The sequence below is a fragment of the Benincasa hispida genome, chromosome 1, assembly GCF_027475165.1.
Source record: "Benincasa hispida cultivar pf3 chromosome 1, pf3_genome.v1.1, whole genome shotgun sequence".
NCBI classification, from domain to species: Eukaryota; Viridiplantae; Streptophyta; class Magnoliopsida; order Cucurbitales; family Cucurbitaceae; genus Benincasa; species Benincasa hispida.
This window is the reverse complement of record NC_143478.1, coordinates 91,794,468-91,812,963: the sequence shown is the minus strand read 5'-3', so window position 1 is coordinate 91,812,963 and position 18,496 is coordinate 91,794,468. Positions and strand designations below refer to the sequence as shown.

At 29.3% G+C, this 18,496-nt stretch overlaps 2 protein-coding genes across 3 annotated transcripts; one reads left to right on the top strand and one right to left on the bottom strand.

Moving 5' to 3' along the window:
• Window positions 1-10,819: 10,819 nt before the first annotated feature.
• On the bottom strand, window positions 10,820-11,751 carry LOC120089410 (uncharacterized). Its single transcript, XM_039046866.2, has one exon. It carries the CDS (start codon window positions 11,619-11,621, stop codon window positions 10,998-11,000), a length of 624 nt encoding a protein of 207 aa, XP_038902794.2. The 5' UTR covers window positions 11,622-11,751; the 3' UTR covers window positions 10,820-10,997.
• Window positions 11,752-13,787: 2,036 nt separating this feature from the next.
• Window positions 13,788-17,040, top strand: LOC120070342 (protein transport protein SEC13 homolog B). 2 transcript variants are annotated; one of them, XM_039022273.2, is made up of 3 exons: window positions 13,801-13,956; window positions 14,190-14,230; window positions 15,940-17,040. In XM_039022273.2, exon 3 carries the CDS (start codon window positions 16,009-16,011, stop codon window positions 16,912-16,914), a length of 906 nt encoding a protein of 301 aa, XP_038878201.2. In that variant the 5' UTR covers window positions 13,801-13,956; window positions 14,190-14,230; window positions 15,940-16,008; the 3' UTR covers window positions 16,915-17,040. The 2 variants fall into 2 exon arrangements, with proteins under 2 accessions (XP_038878202.2, XP_038878201.2); XM_039022274.2 differs by lacking the exon at window positions 14,190-14,230 and having other exon boundaries at window positions 13,788-13,956.
• Window positions 17,041-18,496: the final 1,456 nt, after the last annotated feature.

Below are 18,496 nucleotides of genomic sequence, written 5' to 3'. Positions count from 1 at the left end.
GGTACGTTTTTATTTGGGTTCTAAGTTTTCAAAATTTCGATTTTAAAATGTTATAATATTACCATATTTAAGTTTTGTTCAACTTGATATCTAGATTTTAAGATTTATATTTTTAACTTTGATTTATGTTCATTTTTCGTGTTTAGCGTTAATGTATGTTAATAAATTTAAAATAATTAAACGAAATATAATTAATATTATGTTTAATTATTTTTATTCACTTTTAAAATTAAAATTAAAATTTAACTTCATAATTATTTTAAATTAATTAGTAAACATTGATGTCAATGATTGACAGTTAAAAAAATGTAGAATCTTGAAATCTAGGGACCAAATTGAAACACAATACAAATCTCAAGGGTAAAATCGAAACATTTTGAAGTTTAGGGATTGTATTGAAACCAAAATCAAAACTTAAAGACTAAATGTGTAACATATTGAAACCTAGGGACCAAATAAAAACTAGACCTAATCTAAAGACCAAAAAGATATTTTACTCTTAAATATATGTTAATTATATATAAAGTTTTATAAATTTAATTTCCCTCCAATAATTTGTTGCGTAAAAGAAATGGTATAAGTAATTGATGTAACTCGTCTTTGAATTATTGCTTTTTTTTATTATTATTAATTTAATTTACAACTTAATATCTAATTAATTATTTGTATTTGGTCCTACATATAACATGTGTTCAACACTTATCAACAAACCAAAAAAACCATTCAAAGAATTAATTAATTAATTAGAGATGGTATAGTTTATCTTTGAATTTATAAACAAAATGAAAAATAAAAAAAATGGTCAAAATATCTCACATAAGGTGTGTGTTTAAGAAATCATGCATAAGAATGTGTCATTTTATGTGTAGAAAATAGATTTTCCTAAGGAAATTGGCCCTCCCTAAAATCAATTTATTTTCATTTTCTAAAAAAATAGTCTATAAAATCTTTGCAAAGTATTAGAAATAAAAGTGGATTTATATAAAGTTTTGAAAGTATAGGGACGAAATTGCAATCTCCTAAAATTTAAAGACTAAATTATTATAAAATTGAAAGTGTAGAATTTAATGATCTCTCACTTCATATATTGTCAAAATAAATAAATAAATAAAACGATGAAGTCATAAATAAAATTTAGTGATCAAATTGTTACATCGAATTGAAGTATTTTTAAGTAATAATTTAATTTAGAACCCAATGTACCACCAATAATTTAACTTGAAAGTGCATGAGAAAAAAAGACACTTTGGACCATATTTTCATCCATCGCGATATTTCAGTGGTCATTTGGAACAAGATGACACAACTACCTTAGGATTTCAGACTCCCCTCATACTATCGACAGTGCTCTCTTTCAAAATCATCTTCATAAACAAAACTCTAAAGAATAGTGATCACTTTTAACACGGCGGTAGCTATCATAACTGAGTCATTTGGAATGAACAAAACGACTGGATCTTCAATGATAAAGATAGACAAGTTGATACTCTTTGGGAGAATATTCACTCTTGTTGGAAATTGTTGCCATAGATCTAAGCTCTTTTCGAGCTACAGCTCTCCGTGATTTCTCTCAACGTTAGTGTTTTTGTATAACTTCTTTGCCTTCATCTATCTTTGGCTTCACTACAGCCTTTCTTGTATACTTTCTTACTTTTTTGTTCTTTGATGATTTCCTATGTACTTTATTGATTATAATGAGATATGGGATATGACGAGGGTGCTACGAGAATGTCAATTTAGTTGGAATTCTTCGGTGCACCTACTGGCCCATCTATTGTATTTAAATATATATATATATATATATATATATAGAACCCAACAAAATAAGATTAAAAAGCCTAGGCATTTTTGGGGACTTAGAAAGCAACGCTTTTAAAATCAAAACTAAAGAAAGACTACTTTTCTTTCTGAGTCTTGTGGCAGTGGGAAACTAATTAGGCCATTTTCTTCTTCTTTTTCTTAAAAGGAAAAAATAAAAGTAATTTTTTTTTGTTCTTTTTTTCCTTTTTGCCTTCTTCCTCCACTGTTTCCTAAAGGAGCTGCCAGTTAATATCAATGGCTTTTGAGGGTTGAAGCCCTACAACTACAACCATTCAACCACACACCATCAATCTTTTGTTTTCTTTGGGAACTGCTTTAAACCCCACTTACTTTATTATTATTATTATTATTATTTAAATGATAAACCAATTGAATTCTATGGATTAATTTTCATGGGGTGGTGTTTTTAACAATTTTTTTTTAATAGGACACAATGGAGTTGTTAATTTAATTAACTAAAACATGCATCTTTTAATACCCTTTTGAGTTTGGTATAAAATTTTCATTATTATATTTTTTTTCTTCGCAACAATTTATTCCAAAATGCGTACAAAAAAGAATCATTTTTTCTTTCACCTAATTCTTGAATCAAACACACATTTAAACATTTCACATAATAAATGTTAATAAATAATAACATTATTGATGATTATCCATATGCTAAAATAGAATCATGGCAAGGTATATATATATATATATATATATATATATATATATATATATATATATATATTTTTACATCTGACAATGTTTTTCTTTAATTTTAAATTTCATATTGGGGTTTTTCAATCATAATATAGGTGCAATAGATTTTAAAACATAAAATAATATGGAATCTCACATTATATAATGGATAAAATTATCTTGAGCATTTGGACTAAAGGGAAAAAAAAAAGAAACAAAAGAAAGAAAAAACCCTTTATAACAAGATTTTCTTTTACAATAATGTGGTTGTGATTTGACTAGAAAACTACTTCCCATTATGAAAAATGAGAGAGACCTTTTTCAAACAACGATTATGAATGCCAAAAAAACATAATATGATTTTTTTACAAGTACATAAAAATTTTCAGCTTCATACAATTATTATTTTAAAAAAAATTGCGTTACAATAATTAAATAGTAGATGATTGAATTTTTTATAATCTAAAAAAAAAATACTGATATCCATTAATTTGATTTTTTTTTTCTTTCGGTGGTCAGTCTTAGCAATTTTAATTAGACAATAACCTATTTTCCACTATTTTTTTCTTTAAAAAAATGAATATATATATATATATATATATATAGTTATTATTTCAAAAAAGTTGTAAGTCCCCAATATTAATGATTGATTTATTGCAAGAGTTTAGCCTTGAGACCATTTAATGAATATAAAATTGAAAATTGCAGTGCCTACAATATATGCCTTTGGCCCTAAGAAATTATACATGAAAGAAAATGTTGAATAACCATTTATTAAAAATAAAATATGCTAAAACAAGCTATGATTACTTATAATTTTTTAAAATTCATTAAAAGAAAATTTTGTAACCTTTTTAGAAAATATCCCTACAATTTAAATCAAATTTTTTAAACAAAAAAATGAATAAAAGATTCCTTATTTATGTATTTATTTCCCTATTTTCTTGAGGACAGCTAAACCCAAGTTGTGAGCCAGTTAGTAATGACCATGAAGAAAGAAGATGACTTTGGTAATCCACCATGGGAAAGGCCAAGTTGAATTTAGCTTAGAAAATTAAGTCAAAAAAATTGCAACAAACTTATGAGCACATTAAAAAGTGAACCAAACTCCAATAGGCTTTATATTGGATTGGAAATCTTGATGAAGTTTCATATCTTAATGGGTAAGTCTCTTCTTTAATAGAAAATTTTAAAGGAGTTGATTGTATTTTAATTTTTAGATTTTTTTAATTTGGGTTTTACAATAATATGTGTTTTATGTTGGGTACATAAATTTCATTTTTAAAATATTAATGACTAAATATATAAGGTAATTATTTTGAATGACAAAATTGTAGAAAATATTTTTAAATATAACGAAAATTCAATAGAGCATCAATGATAGTGTCTACCATTTATAGACAGTGATATTTTACTATATTTATAAATAAGTTGACTCATTTTTCTATATTTAAAAATAACTCCACACATATATATATATATATGGAACTAAAATAATATTTAAAATATAAAAAGCACTAAAAATTTAATTCGTTTTGGAATGGACCCAATATACGAATGTTCGTCCAAATTTGAATATTTTCTTAAGATTAAAGAAATAAATTGGAACTTTTTAACTTTAGGTATATAGATAAATATCAATTTATATTCCTAATTTTTCAGTTTATATCAATTTAAAAGTTCTAATAATCATATAACTAATTTAAAAGCTAAGCTTTCATCGATTCAATTTAGATCTTCTATTAAAAAAATTAATCTTAAAATCTTTAATATGTAACTTTCACCCTTGTACAAGACTTTCTAAAATGCAATGTATATTTGCTACTTTGGTAGGATTGTTGGAGTATTGTCCTCTACATTGGTTTCTTAGCTTAAATGAGTAACACTTTTATTTTATCTAGAGAACTTAGCAAGAAAATTGAATTAATCTACCTAAATGGAGACAGAAGGACATATTAATTCTAGATTAATAACTTTATTAGTTGGAATAAATTAAACGACTATATTTAGATGAAACATTCATAAATCAAAAAGATAAAACTATTTAACGCACTATTTCTAGAGCTCAATTATACCTTTCTTGCTTAGAAATAACACCTAACATGATACTTAGAATATCTTAGGTAAGAATACCTTTGATATTCTAATCTATATTTTACTTGAGCTAAAACTTAAATCAAGTAATCAATTATTCTCTTACCAAAAGAATAAAAACATTAAACAAACAATCACATGAATGATTGTTGCACTATATAGAAAGAGACTTCAACTTAATCAAACATACATATAAAATCACTAAAATATGAGTTTAGGTCATTCGATGACACAATACAAATTAAAACTTATCTAAAAAATCTAACAAGACAAAAAAAAAAAAAAAAACTATAAAGAAGAAAGGGAAAGATAGGACCCTGAAACGCATGCCACATTCATTTTCGTTGTGAAATAAGTGATTTTATGTATTGAATCTATTCTTTGGCTCTCAAGAATGCTCTTCAAACCCTTAAAACTGAGCAAAAATTGAGTTGCAAATAAATTTTTCTTCTCCAATGAGTCCTCCAAAATTCAAATCGAGGATTTATAGAAACCTTAGTCGCAATGTCAAGTGATGCTATCTTGGCTCCAAATGCTTGAAATCTAAAAAATAACCAAATATAAACAAACGTAAATGCATAGAAATATATCCCAAACTAATAGTGGAGGGGAGAGGGTTGGTTGGGGGAGAGGGGAATTGTTTAAAATTTATTTGAAGTTGTTAGTATTCTTAGGTTGAATTTAAATTCAAATTTAGTTTAAATTGGTATAGGGCAAAGCATAGTTGTGTTTAAGTTTAAAGTCCCGGAGGAGGGGGATTGCATAAAGTTTATTTTAATTAGAAGTTGGATTTAAAGTTGTATTAGGGCAAAAGAATAGATATTATGAAACACAGATACTTCATGTGAGGCAAAGAATCAGTATCAAACACGTATCGGATATCGATACTTCCAGATACTTCTCAGATACGTATCTGACATGTGATTTGACGTATCTAGATTTTCAGATACTTTCCAGATATGTATCTGACATGCGATTTGACGTATCTATTTCTATGCGTACTTTTTTTTAAAAGAAAAAAGACAAGTAACTCATGTAATCTTTCCCAATCTAAAATTAGGTAACCTATTCAAAAAGCTCACTACTCGATCCAAAACTAAATAAATAAATAAATAACAAACCAAACCCTAGACTAAAATCTATAATCTCCTTCTTCACATTTGAGTCCCCACAAAGTCCACCAAAATATAAACCATTTGGATATCTTCAACCATTCAATGAAGAAGTTTTTTGTTTATCTTCATACTTCTTCCTCTAATCTTCTTCTTCTTCTTTGTAATATAAGTAACTTTTTTATTGCATTTTATTAACTATTGTACTTCAACATCTTAGATGTTGCTTTTTTTTATTGTATTTCAGTGTTTGTATTCTATTTTGTGCTATTGTTATTAACTTGTATGCTAAATTTATCTATATCCTATATTTTCTTTAAAAAAAAAGTATTTTAATGTATCAATATCCTCATTTTTTAGAAATATATATATTAAAAAATATATAAAAATATGACGTATCTTTAAACGTATCTGTATCTTAGTTTTTTAGAAATTGACGAATTGTCGTATTCGACCATATTCGTATCGTGTATCCGTATCTGTATCTGTGCTTCATAGAATATATATGTTTAAGTTTTAGTTAAAATTTAAGTCATAACTCATATACTTATATAAAGTTAATTATTTAGTGTCATTAAAACTATTTAAATTTGTATTTTGTAGGTATTTCGAAATTAAAATTCAAGATACATTTTTCATGATTTTTGGCTTAAAATAAATTACCCGTGATGTTTCAAAGTTGATTCAAGAGTTTGGCGGGATAATCGCTGCTGTCCAGCGGGTTTGAAGATATGTTCCGGTGATGTTTGTTAAGTGTTAAGGTCGTCTAATCCTTTAAAATCATGTTGTGGTTGCTGGAATTTTGGTTCATTAACCTTTAATTCTGCATTTGTGCCTAGCTCATAGGTAATATCTCCCTTTAAATCCTTTCGTCAATTTGATTAACTCACTGCAAATTAGTTTCTAATTACCTAATTATTAGGATTGGTAATGGCTAGCGGTTGTGAATGTAAGAAAAGACGGGCAATGTGTGAGATGTATTATGCAATGTTAGTTTATTTTTGGGGTTGAATGGATATAATTATGTGTATAATGATTTTAATGTTAATTTGTGTAATTTGTCTACAATAATTTGTTTATAATCCTTATGTTACAATGATTTTATGCAATCTTTATGTAATTTTTCTAAAAGTTTTTTTTTTTTTTTTTTTTTTTTTTTTTTTTTTTTTGGCTTTGAATGAATATAATCTAATTACACAAATCTAATAGGAAAAACACAGTTGAGAGTTAGTTTGATGGTAAGGGATAGTTTGTATTGTCAAGTTTTAGTTAAGTGTTGTTATTTGTTTGTAAGTGTTATTAGCCGTTATTATATTTAAATGCTAATTAAGATTATTTTAAGTTATTAATATTCCTAGGTTGGATTTAAAGTTGGTACAAGGGTAAATTATAGTTATATTTAAGTTTGAGTTGAATTTAAGTTATATATTGAGTTTGCAATTAGTATATGAATAAATGCATTTAATTTGAGGCGGTACGAGTTTAAATTTTGTTTGAAGTTATTAATATTACTATGTACAAGTTTTATATTGAGTTTGAGATTGGTATATAGATAAATGCATAGTTATGTTCAAATTTTGTATTAGTGTTGCTATTTATATATTATAGGTATCTTGATGTTTATGTTCAAGTAAGAAGTAGAGAAGAATCCAGATATGTTTTGTGGATATAATGTAAGGTAGATTATTGTATTTTGTAGGTATTTCAGGATTTATGTTTTATGGATAAAATGTAATTGTAATTAACTTTTGTAAAACTAAATTGTATATTATATAAGAAAAATTAATTAATGTAAAAGTTGTTGACATTAGTTTAATTTAAATTTGTAAGGTTAAGTACGTTTCAATGGTTGTTATTGTTGTTTTTTTTTTAAAATAATAGGTTTGATTTTTCAGTAAATTAGAAATAATATATATATATATATATATATAAAGACCATTCCTGACGCCTAACCTATCCCAACACTAAATTAAATTGGTGTCGGACAGGTACCCCTCTTTCCACGCTAATCTTTCAAATTTGGCATCGGGAAAAGCTTTTTCCCCACATATCCAACCCTTTGTCGGTGTCAAAGAAGTGACATCAGCATAGGGCATTTATCCCAACGCCAATAAATTAATTTTTGTCGTCAGAAAAGGTGACTTTTGCCAACACTACTATTCTGGCGTCGGCATATCTCCTCTCAATTCCAAGTGTCGCGAGATCAACTTTTCTTGATGAAGAAGCTTTTTTGCGGCATGATAGGATTTTCTCAATGAGTCTTTCCCGACGATCTTGCTAACGATCAAAAAAGCGTCGGAAGGTCTTTCCCGGCGTTTTTTTTTTCTTTTTTACTTTTTCCAACTATTTTTTCCGTCGAAAAAAGCATAATTTCTTTTAGTGAAGGATATTCATTTGCGAGAATTTTTTTTGTTTAATAACAACATACAGGATGAAAATCAAACTTCTAATTTTCAATTGGATAATATAATCTTTTATGTCATTGAAGAATAATGGTAGGTTTTATAAATTTGAAGGCATAGTCTCCATAAAATTAAGTGAACAAAATTTAAAATAGAGCATAAATCATAAGCTCCACTTTCTTAATTTTAAGTTACACAAATTTGATGATTCTAATACCTCCCACTGTTTTAGAAAAGAGAGCCAAAATGAAATAGTTAGATTTAAAGAAAGAAAAGTAACATTTGTCCCACAAATTTACACTAATTTCTTGCACCCACCTAACACTTTACCTAAACTTTTTGGCCTTTATGGGGAGGTCCTTCCTTTTTGCCATTCCACCTTCTTCCTTTTTGTTTATGGTAATGTTTTAAACTATATGTAAATGCATATTCATTAAACATGTAGATAGAGAGGGTGAGAAATAAAACATTTAGAGAGAGAAAGACAACAATCTTTCATTACAAGTCATTAAGTCCACTTTAAATTAGTCCATAAAATTGGCATCTTTGTCTTTTAGCTTCAACCATAACATTTAATAATAAGACATGTAATCTATACTCTGATTATATTCAATTATTATAATGAACACAAAAATTCATAACTATTTAGTATCTTCATTGATGTTATCTCCGTAAATCTTCCTCTCTTTATTTAATAATAAACATAATTTGTTAAAATATTGATTCTTCTATTTTGGATTTTATTCAATTTCTAGCCCTTGTATTTTCAAAAGTCTTAATTTTAATTCATATACTTTCAATAAATCTTACAAACAATCTATATTCTTAGTTTACAAATTTTGTAAATATACTCACGTAGAATTTTTTTTTCATAAAATTATTATTCTTAATCATTATAGGGGATATGACCTTGATAAAGAACTAAGAGGTTATGATTTCAATCTATGGTGGTCAGTTACCAAGAATTTAATATCCTACGGTTTCTTTGATGCCTAAATGTTGCCAAGTCAAATAGGTTGTCCGTTAGATTAACTTAGGAGTGTGTAAAGCTAGCTTATAGAAAAAAAAAAAAAAAAGAATGATCAATGTCTTTTTCTAAAATAAAGTTATAATAAATAATATTATTAAAATGTAAGAAAAAAGGTCATATGTTTAAAGGTGGTGGCTAGGCTTTATTGGATCTCTTTAACAAAGTGAATCCAATATCAACAAAAGAAAATTACAAAATTATAAATTGGTGAGAGATTTGATCCCATGATAATTATTTTATACAAATTTAGTTCAATAAAAATGACCAGCAAACATTGTGCTCTTCTTCTTCTCTTCTTCATTTTTTTTTTAAAGAAAAGAAAATAGTAGCAACAATAAATAAATAACTTAAAATAAAAGTGGTCATTTAAAAAGCAGGTTATGTTAATTAAATTTGTTTTTGAAATTCAAATGGTTGTTAAGGAAAGATGAAAGTAATTGAAAAGAATGGTAAGAAATATATATAAATTTTAAAACCCAAAAATAAAGAGGCCGAAATAGTTATCAAAACAGAACTTTAATTTAATTTAATTTATTTGTTTTTTAAGTATCAAAGAGGAGTTTAACAAATCGATTAACTAAATTTACATTTGCAATAATTACTAAAATTTGAATGTACAATAATCAACCAATAAAATAAAGATTTATATATTATTATAATATTTTATTATTGAAATTATAAATGAGTGTGTTTAAGGTCATGGCTAGTTTTAATAACACAGGTGAAGAAGATGAAGACAAAGACAAACGCTAACTCCTAATCATGATGGAGTTCAATTACCAATAGTATTAATATATTTAATTTAATGTACTAAAAATAAATATTTATTTTCCTTAACATGTATATTTAAATGTTTATTTTATTTATATAATTTGATGATTGAGACTCTTTAAAGAAATTCTGAGTTTAATGATTTAATTTGAATTTAGTTATTTGTATGAAAAATATTTTAGAACATTTCTTGTGAAATTATAGTCGAATTAAAACATCTGTAAATAGATGGTATTTCTAAAGAAAAATAAATGGTTTTTTCTTTAAAAAAAATAATAATAACACTCTTGGTGTAATTTTACATATGGTCCATGAAATATAACACTACTCATCTTAAAATTATGAAGACATAGTGAAAGCTCTAAAATTAAAGAGTTTTTCTTAAAATACAATAACTGGGTATGAGGAATGAGGTAATTAATATATTTCAATTACCAATAAGTCAGCCTCACTTTAACAAATTAGAGAGACATTTAACATAAACTTGAACAAATTAAATTATTGTAAAAAAATATATTCGAATTAAATTAAAAATTTTAAATATAGTAAAATATCACAGTTCATCATTGATAAATACTGATAAATACTGAAAGATATTTATTAATATTTATCAGTGAAATTTTTCTATATTTATAAATATTCTGGTTCATTTTAGCTTATTTGAAAGCAACCCATAAATCAAAAGACTAAAATCTAGAATAAAAACGTTACACAGTTTCAATCCCTATCGTCGAGTCGAAGAGAAACACTTCAGCACATGATCGTAGTAGGTCACGTCTTCAAATTCTAATCTCTGTTGAATCAAGTTTTTTTCTTTAGTTTTAAAAAAAAATAGATACAAACAAAAAAATCCCAATGTTTGTGGAGAAAAATGAAAGAAAAAAGAAAAAAATCGATACTGAAAATGCAGGCAAATATGAACTTTATATTATAATATTGACACAAAGATTAGACATATTCTTGATATGGGGGGAAAAAAAAAAAGACAAGATTGGACAAAATTTAACATCGTCGTCAATTTTCAACCCATCGGAGGCCACGTGGCCGCCGGCCGGCCGGCAATTGATATTAAAAAATTCCTTTTTACTCCGCTGTCTTCTGCAACCGTAGTTCCTTATAAAACCGATTAATAAATTCCTCCGCGGCCTTATCCACGTGGCAGTCCTCATCGTCACCTCCGGCTAGTGGAAATGGTGAGTCAGTGACCCTCAGCTGCCTAACCAGCATCGGGCTCCGGCCAAACCCAGGTAACGATGGGGATGCCACGCCAACCGCCACATCATTATTATTGTTAAGGGCCTCCCAAACGGCCTTGAAAGCGTTCACGGCGGCCACGTCATCGTCAAGGGTATTAGGTGGGTGAGCACACGCGAAGAAATGGCGGCGTTTGTTGAAGGCGTAATGAAAACTAGGAAAAGCAGGGGTGTTGGTGCAGCTAAATTCGTAGTGACCGGCAGCGGCGGTGAGATCGAGGTGTTGGTTACGACGGAAAGGGGCGAGGGAGAAGGCCCCACCGGAGATGCCGTCGTGGCCATGGTGGAATATGAGATTCTTCAAGGCTTTTCCGGTGAGCTTGCGGCGTTTTGAGATGAGATTTGTGAGGTCGACCAAAAGCTTGCTTTTGGAAATGCCTTTCCTTAGCATGTAATAAGCTATACGTACCATATTCCATATTCTCTTTGATATCACTTCTACATTATGCTCCATTTTTTTCCTTTTCTTTTTTTGTGTGTATTATTTGGATGTTGAGAAAAAAAAGAGAAAAAAACGAGTAGGGAATTTTAGAGAGAAAAAGGGATTTGAATTTTGGTTGAGAATTGAGAGATAAGGGGAAGAGAATTGGAAGGGTTATATATAAAGAAAAAGAAAAAGGATGGATTAAAAAATGATTATGTTTGTAAATTATAACTTAATTACAACTTACGTTGGGTGCACGGTATTGCTGCAAATTATTGGAGTATGGCTCTTAGAATTATGCCACGTTTATACATGTTTGACAATAAAAAAACTAAAATATGTTGGTGCATTTCTTACTTCAAATAAAAAAGAGCTTTTCTTTTCATGACACCTAGCCCTAGATCTGCCATGCTTTAATACAATTATTGTTCATTTTGTTTTTTATTTTTATTTTTGAAATTTATGTTCCTCTTCATATTTATGTAGTTCGAAAACAGTATATTTCGATTTCCTTTGTTCGTAGGCCATTCGAGCACTAAAACAACACATGGATAATGGGCATATGGCTATGATTTTTATTTGTAAGAAGTATTTGAAATCCCAATCAAATTAATAATTTTTTCTTTTGACCATTAGAACCTCAAATTAATAAATTAAATTTTCGATATCTAGATACGGAAGTCATATCATTATCATTAAGTCGAGCTCATTTTAGTAACAAAATGGAATTTAATATCTATATACTTTGTTTGATTACGGAATTGCTGATCTTTTGGATAGATAGATTATGCTCTAATTATTACAAGACATTTGAACTGTAAAATTACATGTGTCCAAAATCATTTAGCCAAAGCCTTTAGCCATAGAGATCTTTTAATTGTGGCATTTGTGTTTTTTAGTTCGATTTAGGGAGTTCAAAAATATGATTTAATATTTTTTAGGCTTTATACGCATATAGCCTAAATAAATAAGTCTAATTACATAATTGTCTAAATGTCCCTGTTTTTGAACATGAATAATCTAATAGGCTATATTATTTTTGTATAAAAATCTAACCCAATTTACTTTTTCAGCTCTACTTGTCATGAACAAAATAATTTCTACAATATATCATCTTATATACTAAACAATATATGTAGGGTTGGCAACGGGGCCAGGGCGGGATGGCGGGTATCCCCGTCCCCGACCCCGTGGGGGAAATTCACCCCATCCCCGCTCCCGTCCCCTCCATTTGAAGGCGAGGACGGGGGTGGGGATTCCTCGTTTCCCCACAAGGATTCCCCTACTAGTTCCCTCCGGAAAATCTCCTACCATATTCAATTTAGAACCTTTTTTTTTAGTTTTTTAAGTTTGGGCTTGGCTTCTTGGGTTTAGAGTTATAAATTGGATATTTAATATTGGACTCCAATCCAACACTATACATAATAAACATATATATAAATAATTTATTTTATATATTATAAATATATATTTATAAAAATATAAATATATCAAATTGGGGCCAGAGATGGGGTGGGGATACCGTCCCCGTCCCCGCCTCGTCCCCGGACGAGGCCCCGAAAATATTCTCCAGTTTGACCCCATCCCCAGTCAAACCAGGGATTTCCCGCAGGAAATTTTGTCAACCTTAAATATATGTGATGTATATTTATATTTTTCAATATATTCAACATACAATTGAAATCTCAATGGAAAAATCATCGATTTTCATATAGGAATATAGAAGAAAATGAATGAAACATTAATTTGAAATATCATATATGAAACGAATATCAATCAAAATTAAATTAAAATATGAGGTTAATAAGGAAATAATTAAATATTTAGAAAATTTATTGACAAGAGATAATATAATTAAGGATATTTTGAAAAATAAAATTCTTATATGATTAACAGTAAATCGAGAAAAAAGTATATTTTTATTTTAACTTTTAAAATATTATAATTTTTTTTTAAAAAAAAAAGAGAGAGATCAAAAGTTTAAATTAAAAATGTCATAAAATGTAAGCTAAATTCTAGTTAAGAAATATTAGTGCATTTTAAGACAATTGTAAAATAGAAATTATATGGGAATTTTTTAACACCTTATAATTTCATTTTCTATGGTTGTATACTTGGAGAAAAGCCCATTGATTTGGGCCTGAATGAACAATGTGGGCTCAGTTATCACGTAACTGTCATAAATCCGTTGTTGTCGAAGCCCACATTCAACTTTCAAACGCTATACCACCGTCTCGGAAATCAGAGGCGCCATTGAAGATTAGCAGGAACTTGGAACTGAATTTCTGTACCTTCTTCTTCCATCCTTCGCATCGCACTAGTAAATACCCATTCAATCGGCTCTTGAATCCTCGTGATATCGAAGGTTGCCTTCATTTCCATCTTTATTGCAATCATTCACATTATTTATTATTCAACATTTTCTTATATTTGTTTTTATATTTGTTGAATTCATGCCTGTTTGCCGTGTAACTTTCTGCAAATTATGGTTTCCTCGTGATCAACTTGTTTTTTTTTTTTCTTGAAACGTCTTATTGCTTTTAGCTGGTTTAATTGGCTGATTTGTCCCCATTTGTTTATGTGATCATTTGAAACTAGGGCTTAGGATTATAATTGGATCTGGTCTAGCTATGATGATGGTGAGTTTGTTACATTCCTGAATTTTTCCTCTGGTTTGATTGGTTGTTTTCCCATTCCCACCCGTGAGGAGTTTGTTGATTAAATTTACTATAATTTAAGCTTGTGATTTAACATCCTTTTGTTTTAGTTTTACCGATGCACTGCAACAAAAGTGAGGAGGGATTCTTGTTTAGTATCAGAAATCACATTTTATATTTGTTTTATTCACAATTAGTTCGTTCTTACCGTTAATTAGTCAACCCTATTTTAACTTCTATTTATATTTAAAGGGAACATGACGACAACAATTCCAAGGTATTCTATACTGGAACTTTTCCTTCCTAAGAAGTAAGAAACTAAATTCTACATTTTGTTTCTGGGCTTTCAAATAAAAATGCCTTCGGTACCTTGGTTGTGAAAAACTGAACACTTGCCACAAAATTCAGATTAATTCTGAAATGATACCTTAATGCTCTCATTGGTGTTTTGTGTGTGGGGAATTAGGGGAAAACTTTGAACACTTTTTCTTTAATGATCATTTTTCTAGCAGAACATGGTGGTTGATGTTGTGAATTTCTTATATCAGGTGGTTTTGCACTCGAAACATCCAAGGTTTCGTTTTGCAGCTCTTGATCAGTCTCTGTTTAGTTTGAAAAACTTAGATTTGGTTGCTAAAGGTAACTTAACTTGTGCAACTTTTGGGACAATTAGGTAGAGAGGGATTGGAATCTGAGGTGGCTCTTGCATAGGATAGTGTTTTTTTGTTTTTTTTCACTTCATGGTTGTATACATTTTCTATTTCTAATATGTTATTTCTTATACAAAAAATGAAAAGATTTGTGGAATCGTGCTTGCTCTATTTCCGTTCATGATTATTTTTTGGTTTGATGTTATTTCTTATCCAAAAGACGAAGAGGGCGTTTGGGGCAAGAGTTATCATCAAAATATAATAATCACCTCTTGTTACAGTAAAAACTATTTCAAAACCTCCAATTAGCTATAGTCAACACTATTTCAAAACCCCAATTTGCTACAGTATTTACTATTTGCTACAGTATTTACTATTTACTACAGTTTTTACTATTTTACAATCATTATTTTTTTTATTATTTGTTACAATATTTACTATTTCATTCTCAAACTAAAATAGTTTACACCTCAAACACATTCTATTATAACCCAAACTAAAATAATCCACACCCCAAACACAAATTATCATAACTCAACTATAATAACCTAGGAGTATAATTACTAACTCATTGTCCCAAACGCCCCCGAAGAGTTTTGTGGCCTTGTGCTTACTCTTTTTTTTTAATTGTAGTATGCTATTTATTGTCCTCTTTTTAGGCCGTTGAACATTTCAGTAAGGAGTAATACACTCTTGTATAGCAGTCAGCATGGAATACTGTTACCTTTAGGTTTTTTATCCATTTTTCTTTGAAGCTTTGTTTATGAAGCTGCATAATTGCGAGACAATTTATTTCTATTATACCATTTACAATGTGCTATTCTTTGCTATAACATATGAGATGTGAAAATCAAACCATAGGAAGGATAAAAAGAAAGAAATGAAAAAAGGTCGTATGGGAGTACTATTCTTACTGACATTGAATTGCCATAGCCCATAGCTTAAGATTATGTTGATGTGTAGAGAGAGAGAACTAACTTTAGAAGTTCCACTGTAATGTTTATGAGAAATATCATCTTTTAAGATGTGCCCTTTCCACAGAGATCAACTACGAGGAAAATCAAGTACCAATTCCAGTTCCTATTATTCACTGGTGAATAGCCAGAGAAGATGCCTGGTCAAAAGATTGAAACTGGTCACCAAGACACCATCCATGATGTTGCGATGGATTATTACGGTAAGCGTGTTGCATCAGCTTCATCTGACCAAACTATCAAGATCACTGGTGTAAGCAACTCAGCCACACAGCATCTTGCAACGCTGACTGGTCACCAAGGACCTGTATGGCAGGTTGCCTGGGCACACCCAAAATTTGGTCCCTTACTTGCTTCATGTTCTTATGATGGTCGTGTCATAATATGGAAGGAAGGCAATCAAAATGAGTGGTCCCAAGCTCATATTTTCGATGATCATAAATCATCTGTTAACTCAATTGCTTGGGCCCCTCATGAAGTGGGTCTTTGTTTGGCATGTGGTTCATCTGATGGTAATATCTCTGTATTCACTGCAAGGGCAGACGGTGGTTGGGACACCTCTAGAATCGTTCAAGCTCACCCAGTCGGAGTCACGTCTGTTTCATGGGCTCCATCTACTACACCAGGTGCCCTGGTTGGCTCTGCTTTACTTGATCCTGTTCAGAAGCTATGCTCAGGCGGTTGCGACAATACGGTGAAGGTGTGGAAGCTCTATAATGGGGTTTGGAAGATGGATTGCTTTCCAGCTCTTCAAATGCATACTGACTGGGTTAGAGATGTTTCATGGGCTCCTAACCTTGGTCTGCCGAAATCAACAATTGCAAGCGCGTCTCAAGATGGGAAAGTTGTTATCTGGACTGTAATCAAAGAAGGAGATCAATGGGAAGGTAAGGTTCTAAAGGACTTTAAAACCCCTGTTTGGAGGGTATCATGGTCGTTAACAGGCAATATCCTGGCTGTGGCTGATGGAAATAACAATGTTACTTTATGGAAGGAAGCAGTGGATGGTGATTGGCAGCAGGTTTCAACTATTGAGCCTTAGTGTCCTCTGTTTTACTTATTTTCTTACTTCACAACACTCACATTAGAAACCCTGCGTTTAAAATGTTATAGATCTTGGTATACTTGACAAAATTTTAACTCAATAAGAGATCGAAATTAGAACAAATTTAGAGACTTGGGAGTATTGAACTTGTTATTTGTTACTAGTACTTTTATCTTTTGCATCTAGTGAGTTCGATGAATCCTATTTTCCATCCCAATCCAGCATTATTTGTTTAACCATAATTCACATCATTCCCATAACTATTTAAAATTGCAATGGCCAAAAATATATGTTCTACTTTCTAGTACTTGATGTTTAGGTGGTTTTTCAATTTTTTAGTAAAAAAATAAGTCAAATTTTGTAAACTAAAAAGTAGATTTTAAAAACTTGTTTTTGTTTAGAAATTTGGCTAAGAATTCGATCATTGTAATCATGATTAAAAGAGAATAGTGAGAAAATAGGTTTAATTTTTAAAAAGTAAAAACAAAAATTAAAATGATTACCCAATATTTTTTAATATACTTTTTTCTTAGGTGAATATTTAAATTGGTTGATTATAAACTTACATGACATAATATGGAATGGTTTTGCATATATTTAGAGGTGGAGGTGAAATAATTTCTTATATAAATTTGTAGTAACTCATTAACTATTATGTCGTAAAAGTAAAAGTATATAATTAGTAAGTTTAACCTTCACCTATGATAAGGGTAAACTTAAAAGGAAATGTCATATCGGAGAAGATTAAATTGAAATCTTTTAAAGCAATAGAGATAGGAACTAAATTAGAAAAACACACCAACGTATGGACTATACATGTATATAGAAAATTAAAGTCTTACTTTAATTTGAAGCAATTTGTTGTGTATAGCTTATTCTATAAATGTGATATGTAATAATTTGTCAACAACTCTTTCTTGACTTTACCAATGGTGATACATTAGCCTTTTTAGTTGGTGGGACAATTTTTCTATTTAATTTTATTAACAAATGAGACTTTATTGTATTAACTCGTTATCTCTATCTATATCGATACAAATATTAATAATTCATATTTACGGATATATCAATGGATGTTTTGGAAAAATTCATTGATATCACGAGAAATTATAAAAATTATGTGATTTTTTTTGTGAAGTTTTAGAACAAACTTATTTAAGTAATAAACTATTAATTTGGCAAATAAATCAATACTTAGAAGCCAAATGTGATTAGTAATGGAACAATAGATAGTAGTAAAGACCGAAAATAAATATAAAGTAAATTTGTCACTGATAAAGTCAAGGTCATACAAATAGAAGACACAATGTTCACTAGTAAAATGTTGACCTATTGGCCCAACATTAGCACAATATATTTGATATGACAATATTGCTCCCAAGTCATAATATGTTCAAAATTTCTAACACAATTGAAAATATGTCATGCATAAGTATGGATGTCAACCCCAATGATATAGGAGGATATCTTAGATCAAACCATGTTCCATCTAAATAAAAATGCTTTGAAGAACGTAGACAATATGGTTGTTCTGAGTCTGCTTCATATTTTCACGAGGAAGTTGTGGCCCCGTGCATTA